The 13,029-nt window shown below is 29.6% G+C and overlaps 2 protein-coding genes across 2 annotated transcripts; both read right to left on the minus strand.

The window, feature by feature from the left end:
* Positions 1–3,510: 3,510 nt before the first annotated feature.
* LOC123295624 (protein-L-isoaspartate O-methyltransferase domain-containing protein 1-like) lies at positions 3,511–8,599 on the minus strand. Its single transcript, XM_044877037.1, has 4 exons — positions 8,531–8,599; positions 7,832–8,294; positions 6,471–6,734; positions 3,511–5,771 (listed from the first exon to the last, which is right to left on the minus strand). The coding sequence occupies exons 2-4, from the start codon at positions 8,271–8,273 to the stop codon at positions 5,011–5,013; spliced, it is 1,467 nt and encodes a 488-aa protein (XP_044732972.1). The 5' UTR covers positions 8,274–8,294; positions 8,531–8,599; the 3' UTR covers positions 3,511–5,010.
* Positions 8,600–10,255: 1,656 nt separating this feature from the next.
* Positions 10,256–11,310, minus strand: LOC123295687 (neuferricin). The gene is made up of 2 exons (XM_044877108.1): positions 10,652–11,310; positions 10,256–10,591 (listed from the first exon to the last, which is right to left on the minus strand). Exons 1-2 carry the CDS (start codon positions 11,272–11,274, stop codon positions 10,420–10,422), a joined length of 795 nt encoding a protein of 264 aa, XP_044733043.1. The 5' UTR covers positions 11,275–11,310; the 3' UTR covers positions 10,256–10,419.
* Between the last annotated feature and the right edge of the window lie 1,719 nt (positions 11,311–13,029).

Genomic DNA, 13,029 nt, shown 5'->3' on the forward strand with positions numbered 1-13,029 from the left:
TGTGATGATTATCTACGAAGATTTTCGTAAAATTTTCTATTAAACCCACATGACTGGTAAAAACGGAAGTAATTAGGAAAAGCAACAGTATAAGCGAATTCTAAGATAATTTATTGCAGAGAAGGTTTTACTTCATGGAAAAGTTCTGAGGAAACCTAGTAATTACAATAGAACTTTTACTTTAAATTACTGACGATAATCTTCCATTCTTATTATTTATACCCTCGGATTAAAATCAAATATGAAAATTTTTCCCTATGTTCAACTAAAAAGATATTTTTATATTTTATCAATAAATTTTTAAGAATTTTATTTATAATAAATGTTATTTCAATTGCTCCCGACACAAAATTAAAGAATTAAGGAAAATTTGTAATTAAGTGTAAATAGATTTATTTAATCCACAAAATATAATATAATGTGAAGTTTTTGTGTAAAAACATAGATTTTTTTTTGTTAACTTCATAAGCAAACGTGTTATTCACATTTCCTCCGCCCCTTCTTTAATATATAATTATAAGTATGCTTACAATTGACCTTTTTATTTCTTATTTTGTACAAATCTGTCTTGGCAGAATGTTGTGGTGTTTTTATTTTTCCAGTAAATTTCTTCACTTGAATGTTATGTAATGGTTTTTAGTTATTATATATGTATTTCTCAGAAATTATAACATTTAGAAACTAAAATATGATAATACACCTCTTTATTTAAATATCCTATTGTATGACCCGGTATCTAGACCGAAAAATGCAAGCTCTAGCTAGAATTCTGTAGCCCTAGGTAGCAACTCAAGGTATAGAGTATGTACCTACCATATCAATACACACGTTTACAATGACGAAATAATTCCCGCAAGTGCTGGCGTATTAAATCAAAAACCCGTGAACTTGTTTGCAATAGAAAATTGCCAAGGCCGCAACTACGCTTCCATTCTCACAGGCTTTCCGGAATTTTTCCCAAGGTTTTTATACAGGTTCAAAGACGAAAAGTCCTTTCAATTTTTTGCTCCGATGCACGGGTAGGTTGTTATTAACATAGGCAGCCAATCAGAAGCACTGTAACAAAATTAAATCCACTCGATCCTGACTGACTACTGATTTTTGATAGATTAAAAATTAATCATAAAATAATTATTGTTATTAAAAAAAAAAAATATTAATAAGTATGCCGTTTGAGCATTGTCGAGAGCATTTAATTTTTAGTTACAATGCTTCTAATTTTTTCTCTACTTTCATTAATAGCTTTCATTAATAGTTTCATTAACTCTCCGTGCATCGGATCAAAAAAAATGGAAGACCACTTTTCGTCTTAGAATTTTATTTTCTACCTGATTGAACTTCCAGTCATTTGGCAAGGCCACAAATAACAACTTCATGTCTCACTTTTTAATTTTCTACAAGATTCTATTTGTAGCTTTGTTTATTTTTACTACATTTTTTAAATAGATAAAAACCGAATCCGGCTCGACCAAGTTTATATTTAAAAAATCATTAGATCATCGATCACATCAACCATTAGGATGGAATAGTAGTTGTGCTCTTGATAATTTTCTACTCCAAAAAAATTAATGAGCTCTTGATCTCTGATATAATTTGCTATGAACTTTAGATGGCGCCATGTGTACGATGTGCACTTCGGGGATAAGAGTAATTATTAAGTTTAAATCAAGGATTATTCCCTACATCGTGGCCCGATTAAAAGAAAAAGAGTATGGGTTTCTAACTCTGTTCATTAGTAGGTGAGTATGAGGCATAAGATACCAACTAGAGTACGAAAAATATGTATTGAACAAACATTGTAAGTTTAATTAAAGCTTGTACATATATACTTTACATGAACATAAATTATTGGCTGAGCAAATTACGTTGACTTGCAGCGATTATAATAACACACTTTTGTAAATATGCCCATAAATTATAGAGGATATTTCTATGGTAATAAAATAACCAATCCATAAGCCGTATTCGAGTGAAAGGTTAACAGCGAAACATTTGATCGGACATTAATAATTCTAACTCAAACGCATAAAATAATTTTTTAAAAAAGGTCTGATCTGAAGATTTTTTGTGTAATTATTAAACAAGTGAAAACAAATAATTGACTGAGTTAATTGTTGAATATCAGTGCTCGCATCATTATACCATGTATATAAGAAATATATCAAGTTATACTAAGTTTAGTCCCAAGTTTGTAACGCTTAAAAACATTGATGATACGAACAAAATTTTGGTATAGGTTAAAAAAGGTCAGTAAAGGAAAAATAAATAATAAGTTTAAGAAAACAAGTAAAAAAGGTGAGTAAAAGATGTATATTACATTATTGATAAGTATAATATGTCAAAGGTGGAGTACTGGGTAGCTCAGTCGCCTCCGGTTCAGAGTACTTCGGTTCGTATCTAGCATTATTCCGATTCATTTTTAATAGCATCATTTATTATGTCGAGATAATGTCTTTTTTTTAGATAATTGTTTTGAGAATCAAAAATGACAAATAAGTAAAAGAACGGGGTATATTTTATGATATTTTAATTCCCACCCCATGACATAAGAGTGATTTATGACATAAGTAGGAAAGTGAGATTAACATAATTATTATTTTTATTTTCTTAATAACATGTTCTCCTGTTACAAAATCTAATAAAATTTCATTCATGTACAACAAAAACGCAAGCAAGTATTTTGTTAATATTTTTGTTAATAGGCGAATATGTTATAAAAAAGTGGGATAAAATATATAATATGTTCTCCTGTTACAAAATTTCATATTTTAGTCCTAACGAGCGATAATTTTATATATACAAATTTTAATATTTTGTAATAGGAGAATATGAGTGAGATAAACTATATGACATGTTCTCCTATTAAAAGAGTTTCATATTTTAGCATAACCAAGCCATTTTGTACATATTTTTAATATTTTGTAACAAGAGAGCATGATTTTAAAGAATGAGATATATGATTATTTAAATTCCCACCCCCTGTCAGAATAGAGATTTATGACATATGTATAGGTAGGTAACTAAAGTTTTTTATAGCAGGAGGGCGGGTTATATAGATAATTTATAATATAAAATAGTGGAAAAATTTTAACATCAGGAAAAATTTATTTAATTTAAAAGTAAAAATGTTAAACACATCAGGATACGAACCACCGTATCTTGGTTTCAGAGGCAAGTGCTATACACAAACAACCAGCCGGAATATTTATAATCACATAATTAACTTAACACTTACCTTTACAAAATAATTAATTAATTGATAATTTTGTTCTGAAGTGCCCAATCCGCATATATTGTTCGTGAGTGCCCAATCCGCAAAATATGTGACTATCTATAACAATGTGACGAAGTCGGGGATAAAGAAAATTTAGTAATAAATACAATAATTCATATTAATAGAAAATTTTTATTTTAAAAAAATATTCAAAATGTACAATCATACATATTATAAGATTGTTTGAGTAATAATATTTTATAAACTTATATATCTAATATAATATAAATAACGCCATTTCTTTAACAATTTGAAAAAGAGTAAAACGACTTGAAAAATCGCTATGAGTAATTTATTTGATAAAATTTATTGATTATTATTGATATATGGTAAATTTAAAGCTTAATTCTATGCATACAATTTAGACGATTTGATATCAATAATTATTAATTTTGAGGTGTTATACAGTTCACAGCTATCTACCTGTTTACCAATTGTTCGATAGGAAAGAAATGCTTTTACTCGTGAATAATTGTAAAATTGCATATCCTTTTAATCGTAAAGTCGGAATAGGCTATAAGACGATTATCGAATAAGAAATGGGAAAATAGGGTGCTCTATGTCCGACTATCAGAAAATTGCAAGTTTTAATATGTTGCAGAACACATACAAATTGTCAAGGGTAAGGTAAACGCAGATTTAAGCGTGAGTCCGTGGCTTAATAATTTTACAGATTATTTTGTGTATTGTTGCATTAAATAGTACAAGAGATTAAATCGAACACTACAAAAAAAAAAGATTAAGAATTTTCAGAACAATAAATAAACTATAATCCAGAAAATATAATGGGTATTATAAAAGCCTAAAAAAAATTACAGGAAAGCTAAATTTTGGTATACAATAATCTTTTAATATTCTTGTCAAACTGGATAAATTCTCCAGTTCTAATCGATCGAAAATTCGAATCTGCAATCAAAATTAAGGGGTTTCGGTTAGAAATTTTCGATATCTCAAGATAAAAAACCAAATGGTATATCTTTTTCATAATTTTTCGAAATATTCAATGTTCAGTATTCAATTAACAAATTACCTGGAATTGAAAATTTGGACCCTCATATACAAATGATTGACATCACCTCGACTGAAGTATTATAATTATATTTATTTTATTTGAAATTTTAATAAATTTGATTAATTAATATATTAAAATCCAACAGGTTCGGTCAGGTGTAATATTTGACATCTATTGTAGAACGGCTGATAATTTGAGAGGCTAGGTCGTGTGTAAATTTTTATTGACTGATACTCCTCTTTCAGATGACCTGGAAAATTGTTAATTGCACAGCAAGCTTAAAATTGATGAATATTCATTGAGAACGATAATCAATTAAGATGAATAAAAAATGCAAAAATCCTTTTGCCCAACTCGAAATAATAAGATTTCCCAACTCGAAATAAAAATTTCCAAGGTGTTGGACAATGGGACATTGAAAACACTGCGCTTTCTTGACAGTCCTACAAAGTTATTTTAGCACTTTTTATTCAAATATCTTCTAATTTGAATATCATACCTCAAACTTGCTGCGGACTAAAAAATTTTAGCCCCGCTGAAAGAGAGTAGTTTCCGGCTATGAAAGAGAAAAAAGTTCCTAAGCACAACCTTAAAACAACAGCCTCTTAAATACCCAGCCGTTCTGGAATGACAGTCACCTTCTAAATCTGACCCCGACCTATAATCAAAAAAGAAATCCATAACTCTATAAAAACATTATCAATTTTGGTACTCAATAAATAATTTATTCGAAACTTCTGTAGTAATTCACATATATTTTCAAGGCAGGTGGTAATGGTAACGCTTGTATTTTTGTCCGCATATGAACTGTATAAGGACTGACATATGGAGGCCTTGATTCCTCTTCAACCGCATCCTTCGAATCACCAATCGCATCTGTATCTGAATCAAACACTAATGTATCTAATGCGTGTTTAATTTTATTTATACGAATTAATCTACTTGATAATTCCTTGTCGGATTCATCTGAATCCGAATCGGATGTATTTTCCGATTCGAAATTTGATGATGAGGAAGATGAAGACGAGGACGATGAATGTCCAGCATCATTATTATCGGTATCACTAGAATGTTCGTTATCATCTATGTTACAATGACCATTATCTAAATTACTATTTTGATTTTCAGTAGTTGTATTATTTTCTTCTACTGTTTCATTGTTGTTCGATTCTTCATGTCCGTCAGAATCGCTATCGTCGTCTTCTTCTTCGTTAGTGGTTGTATCATCATTACTTGCACTTTCGACAAGATTGTATATACGATTTAAGAATGATCGACGGCGTTTGGACCGTATTGGATTAAATAAATCCTCATGTAAATCAAACATCGGCAATAAATCTAATTGTTCACGTTTTTCACGTGGCCGTTTGATTGGTTTGCGTGTTCTAGTTTTTATTTCTGGATTTTCTAATTCAATATTCTTACGTAAAATTGTTCGAATTACTGCTCTGCATGCAGCTTGTAGATTTATTGGCTCGGACGTAACTGTAAATTAAATATGAATTTAATACAAAGATGGATAATCGGGGTAATAATTATCCTCTTCAAAAAGTAAGAGTCTTTAATAATTTAATTAATTGCCAAATAATTTGCCAATTATAGTAGGCCTCGTAGTAAAACAACGGGTGTCGTTGACAACTGGACGCGAAGGTTTTGAGTAATCGACAAAAATTGTATACAAAAGGAGATCCCGAACCAATGTATTCAGAAATCGTTTGAAATACTCTAAATGTATTAAGAGTAATAAGGAGCCAAAAACATAAAAATCCAGCTCATTAGCAGATTAAACTGTTATATTTTTCGTATTTTTTAAGATATCTACAGAATCAATCAATAAAAGCTTTTCGTACTAGATTTTAAGTGATATCTCAAAAATTTTCCACCCTATCGTTAAAAGAGGTCCATTTTTGTGTTTTTGGGATAAAAAAAATTCTATATATACCAAATTTCATTTAATTCCGAAAAAAAATTAGTTTTTGTCTCTGATTAGGATAAAAACTATTTTCTAGTGCTATTTTGAACGAATAGTTCTTGAGTTATTGACTAAAATCGTATTCGAGGAATGATATCCCGGCGTAGTTTTTCAATTAAAATAAAGTTTGTATTCTGCGCATAAGTTATTATAAAAAGACATTTTTGGGTTCCTTGTCTATTTCTTTTAGATTATTAGTTTTCAATACTTACTCATATCAATTGTATGTGTACTATATTCTTCAGCAGATTGTGGCATTATTAATGGAGCAAATGAAACTGATAACAATGTTTTAACTTCCCAGGTTTCATCTCCTGTTCGTTCATATTGTAACAATAAATCATTTACTGGAGCCACAAGTATACCACCAACTTTTATGAGACGCTTGATATAGTCAATAGCATATTCTGGACATCGGGCTCCACAATATGCACGATCGTATAAACCACTATCATTCGCAAAACATACTCCATTTCCTATTATAAAGAAGTGATTACTTGATACAGTGACTCTTGCATTAAGTACTGATTAAATTTACAACAATATTTTTTTTTTTTTACAAATAATTATAAATTCCACAGAGAGCTTAATAAACAAAAAGCGTGACTTTCTCGATAGCAAACGTACGCAGCAGTGGCGTAGCTATTATAGGGCTGATAAAGTGCACCAGGGCCCCCTTAGCATTGAGAAGAAAAGGAGAAATCAGATCCCGAAGTTAGGTTGTAGAACAACGGTATATCTATAATAATTCTCAACTTAAATGATGTTTTTCTAATCAAGTTTGGATTGTCAAATTATTTATTTATTTATTATTTTATTCAAACGGACTTGGCAGTCCAATTACAATGAGAAATAATTTGTTTTATATTAAAAGAATTTAAAACAAGTTTATAGTTAAAATTAAACATAATTAAAAAAAGTTATAAATTAGATAATTTGAAAATTTAATATTAAAAGAGATTAAAAAAAATTCATACAAGATAATGAAAACAAAAAAAATCTAAAATTTAGGTAACATTTCAGCCGAATTGAATTATGATAGGGCATTCTGAATGAAATTTTTCAATTGAGTCAGCGAAGCATGGAAAATATCTATATTGGCTAAATGATTGTTATATTTATTATAAAAACTATAATATCTGATAATGAACTGATTTTGTTTTTAATTGCGATGGAAAACAAGTTATAGACAAAAATACAATTTGAGTTTGACTGTGAATTTTGTAGCAAATCTGTATCTGTATAATAAATATTTTATATTTTCATGTGCATCGTTTTTTTTACCGTGGAAAGGCAGGGTGGGCCCGCTTTTTCTCTGTGCACCGGGGCCATTATCCTCCTAGTTACGCCACTGTACGCATTATTCCGACTATGCCTACCCAAATCCTGCTGCAAATAATTTAGAAATATGAACGCTGACTTTATGGCTGTGCGAAAGGTAATTTATTAAAAAAGTAAACCAAAAGGAAATGAGGGTTGTAAATAAAGTACTACTCCTACTTTTTCTTGAAAATGATAAGGAAATTAATCATTAATATAAAGTACATTATGGAATATGGAATAAAATACAAACCATGTATAAATTTTGGTTCGGTAAAATCATTTTCATCCAATGCAGGTGAGTGTGATTTAAAATAATCTAATTTCTCATATGCATAATCAATCACATCTTTATGAATTTCAATACCATGATTAATACCATATGTACCCAAAATCAGTCCAACCATTGTACTTAAGTAACCTGTACCCGAACCAATATTTAAAAAGCTTAAACCTTCACGTAATTCTAATCCTTCCATTACTTTACTATAAACGCATGGTGCCGATAAATGTAAATTGCCCGATTTCCATGCAACATCTCTGTATGCACCACATCGATCATTTGCTAGATAATAATCGGCTCTGTCAACCGCACGAAATACTTTTTCAACATTTGAACTTTGTATGTATTCTGCATGAATTAAATTATCAATTAACTCGTCATTGTCACGACCTGTACTTACTGAGCTACCCATTACATATACGAAAGAGGTAATCTATAAAAACAAGACATCGAATTATTATTTAAAATGATTTAAAAATATAATTTTGTTATACAAGTGATAGGCCTAAAATAACTATGTACGGGGAATAGATATATCATTCAATACTACATCTTTTTTTTAAATATTGAAATGAATATTAAAGACATTTCGTAAAAGATAATTTTACGTTCATTTCTTCAAGAATAACTATATTAAAATGAATTAAACAGATGTTTACAAATAAATACCTGCGTAATAATTTATATAAATCTATTTCTGACGTTACTGGCAAATCATTATTGCACACAGAGGTAAACAATAATAGTCGCTAACTCAATGTTGCCAAACTGTTTGTTAGGTATTATAGCTCAGACTCATTTTTATGGTTCCGTATCAATAAAAGTTACATAATAAAAAAATTAAATTTAAGAAAAAAAAAAATTCGAACACTAGCATATAAATGTTACATTACGTATTTATCACACATTTAAAAGTCTCATGGAATCATTAAAAAGTGTTAAAATAACACTTCGTTAAATCAACTTTTATGATAAGTACCATAATTTTATCAGCGTTATAACATTTTGCAAGTGTATACTATAAAATCCGATAAATTCGTTTTTTGTTTGAATAATCACAATGGGTCCTATGGACTAAGCGCGTCTCTAGTGGACAGTCAATATAACCTAACCTAGTCTGTTAGTATTTTATCCCGTACAAAATTTGATGAGAAAGCGAATACTATACCTTCAGGAATTAAAAGAGAGTTGAGCGCAGAATGAAAGAAACCTTGGAAATATAAAATGATAAAACTCAACGAGAAGTTCAATATTCTTCACTCTCAATCAAAAACGTGAATTTTGAATATGATCGCATTTTTATTAAAAACTATTAGAGAGCAAGATGCACTTATAATAAATACTGACTACGTAAAACGCACTGATCTCTATATAACTTGATAGAGGATTCTATGTGCTGAAATTGGTCTCAAATCCTGAATTTGAGATATAATTCACCACCAAATGAGTGGCTAGAACCATAAAAATAAACCGTTGAATGGTTTTATTTAGTTCCTAACCGCTCATTCTGAAGCGCTGGAAATGCTTCAATACAAGATACTTAATTATATTTTATGCCATATTTCCTCTATCCAGTTATGAACGTAATAGATGCTAACTGTAGTAAGTATTATTGGTATACATTATTTATGAATTATTATATTTGTTATTACCGCATAAGTATAACTACTTACGCGTATATAATAAGTACACACATTTTTTTTTTCTATAAAAAGTTACTAGTATATAGACAAAAAAAATTATCCAGAAAAATACTTACCTATTGCTTGCAACTCTTGCACATCTTAATCTTTTCTAGGAAAGATCTCGAAAATAAAAATTATATAAATTTTGGCTTGAGTAGGATTGAAGACTTAGAGAACGAACTTTACACTTTTGTAGAAAATTATATTTGTTATTTTTTCTATTTTAACTTTGGACTATTTTGGACTGTTTTCAAGATTAATTCCAGGAAAAAAGTGATTTTTCATCAATAAGATAATGTCATTATTTTTCAACAGGATAATGTCAACATTTCAACGACTATATTTCTTTTCGTGACTTGTAACTATTAAACAAGAAATGTAACAATACTGTTTCCCCAATCCTTTCTGGAATATATGGGCTAAAATCAATTCTAAAATTATATTCACTTTAGTGTGTTAGTTATGATAAATGTATTTCAAAATATTTGTATATAAGTATAAATTTTTATCTAACGAGCCATTAATAAATTATCACACTAACCGATTATCTTAATCAGTACCACTAAACACACCACTTAGAAAGTACAAATAGTGTTCAAGAATTATAATAAATTTATTATTACAAAATGGTTTTTGATTTCTTTATGTAAATTTAAAAAAATTGTTTATTTTATCACACTTTACCGAACAAGTATGCACATATTAAAATTGGCGCCATTATTCATAAATTCATCTTACAAATACGATATTTTATAAGCTTCTCACTGGAGGGTGCTAGTTATCGACTTTGTTAAAATGGTTTAAAATTTTTAAATAATTATCTTGTGTAAAAAAATATAAAAATTTACTAAAACTAAATAAATACATTAAAATTCAATTATCACTTTTAACATAACAACTTATACTATCACTCGGACAATTTTCATATTCTTCTAAATTCCCTTGTAATAAATGAGCTGATGATATGCAAGCACAGCGGGCCTGCTTCGCTCCAGGTTCAAATAACTTCCTGGGAACTCCAACCCAATCTCTTTTGATTCCACCACTACAAACAAAAGTTTCAAATTTAAAAAAAATTAAATTAATTTTTGTATTGAAAATTCACCTAGAAGTCGTACACCAAACTCGTGTTCCTATTTCGGAGTCCCATTGTACGTTGCAGGGTGGATAAGTATAACGTAATTTAAGTTTATGCATATCAACTTCTTGTGCTTCCTTGAATCGATTCTCTAATTCTAATAAATATGGTGTAGGAGAACCATCTCCATTATAATATCGACCAATTAATATCCCCACAAATGTATATGCTTGTTCATAAAATACTCGCCAATCATTTAACGATTTTAAGTCGGTTAATGGTAAATCTAGAACTGCATCAGTCATTTTTTCCGATGTAAATTCACCAGTTACAAAAGATCGTGAAATATCACGTCCTGTAAATGCATGATATGGTGCTCCAGGTCCATAATGTTTTGTACCTTTTGTAACATCATAAATTTTACCAAGAATTGAAATATATAATTTATTTGAATTAACTCCATTAAATTCACTTAATTCCTCGTTAGTGAATAATGTTTTTGACGGAACAATATCTATTACTTCACCAAGATTAATATCATCATAGTCCAAAAGTTTTAAATATTCAAAATTTATAAGAATTCCGATCATTGCTAAGAGTAGTACACTCAATGAGAAAATATAATAACTTGAAATTTTAAAAAACTCCATGGCGAATTCACCGATTCACATTTTGACAGCTGTCAAAATTTGTTTCAAACAATTCCCGTTATCAAGGTAACTATAATCATAGAATTGGATAATGCTCTATGACTATAATAAAGCATGAGCATATACATTGTTGAAACTTACATGAAGAAGAACATATTGTTGAGAATTATAGTCTAAACGCCCATAACAAAAAAGGCATCCCATCGAACACCTCAAAATTATAAAGTTAAAATGTTTGAAAAATATGTTATGCCCGCAAATGTTAATTAACTATGACAGAGTTATTTTTTTAAGTTTCATTTTCTGCGCATTCAAAATTAAGTCTGATTTTATAAACAACAATTGTGAATTTTATAAAAATTTAAATAACACCCTACAAATGTTTCGGGCACAGAAAAAAATTACAATCAACAAGTTTTACTAGCCTTTAGTAGCAGCCACTTTATAATTTTGAGGTGCCTTTTTTTGTTATGGGCGCTTAGACTATGAGAAATTAATGAAAATATTAGGATTGTTCAGTTAATACTTATATGTACATTACTATCTTTGTCTAACACACTGGTGGCAGCGTATTAAACAAAAATAACAAAACGCATAAATAAGGTAGCAACTAGTGTGCGAATACCATGTGACTTCCATGAAGATACTCACTTTAGTTGGTGATTGAAGACGAGAATCAGGAATTGTTGGCCTATAAATTTTATAAATACAACAGTTTTTGGGCATAATAAGTGAAATACATAATTAATATGAAGGGTAGAGATAAGGATAATCTTGTATGGGAGACAAATTAAAAGCATCCAGCAGTAAGCAGCAAATTAACTCAAAAATTCACCATAAAGCGCTAACGTAGCAAAAGGTGTTTGGTAGGAACTTCTTTTTCCTTCTCTAACAAGTTGTTTAGATCTTTATGTTATTTTTAATATACTTTCTTTTAAAACTTAACACTTTTGGTAAAGCAGCGCCATCCTTTTGCTGCTTTTCGATCGACACTTCTTTATATAGGTACAGAGATGGTTTTCATTTTCCCTACTCTCCATGATAATTTATCAGGTAAATAATTAATCAATATGTGCAAACCCTAATTGTAAATCGGAATTTTCCTGGGCACTTTCGGCTATGTGCAGTCATTAAGTCATTAATGGCTGCGTTTAATTGAACTGCGCGCTCGGTTAGTACTATTATGTTTTTTTCGATACTTGTACCCAGTAATATTACCGCCCAGAGAAGTTTAGTTTATCCATTTTGGTGATAATTTTAATAAATAACACTGGGTGTTCACACCATGACACACTGAATGGCCACCTTTTGCTTAGAACTCATACAGCTTAACGAGCCATGGTATAGGGCCATGGGAACCAAACGGAATGTTATGTCAGTAGCAATCTATAACAATAGTTGTGTTCGATGTGTGCCGAACACAGTTAGTATGGTAATCAAAAATTGCTTCTATTTGGTTTGACGTCACCCAACGTCAAAGTTTTAGGTGGATTGATGTCTCAATATAACAGCCTTTAATTATTATTATTTAGGTAGAACACAGCCTCCGTATTGTTTACGTATATGGAGGTAAAAAAAAAAAAAAGATTTTAAAATAATAATTATTAAGTGATATTTTGGAGTTTTGCAAAGACACAGCATCCTTAAAGACGAACTGTCTATCATAAACATATTAAAAATAGAATAGAAATTAAACGTGCCAAATTTTAATTACACATGCCCATTAACGATTTTCTATGAATTCTATTCCTCCAA

The sequence above is a fragment of the Chrysoperla carnea genome, chromosome 3 (assembly GCF_905475395.1).
Source record: "Chrysoperla carnea chromosome 3, inChrCarn1.1, whole genome shotgun sequence".
NCBI lineage: Eukaryota > Metazoa > Arthropoda > Insecta > Neuroptera > Chrysopidae > Chrysoperla > Chrysoperla carnea.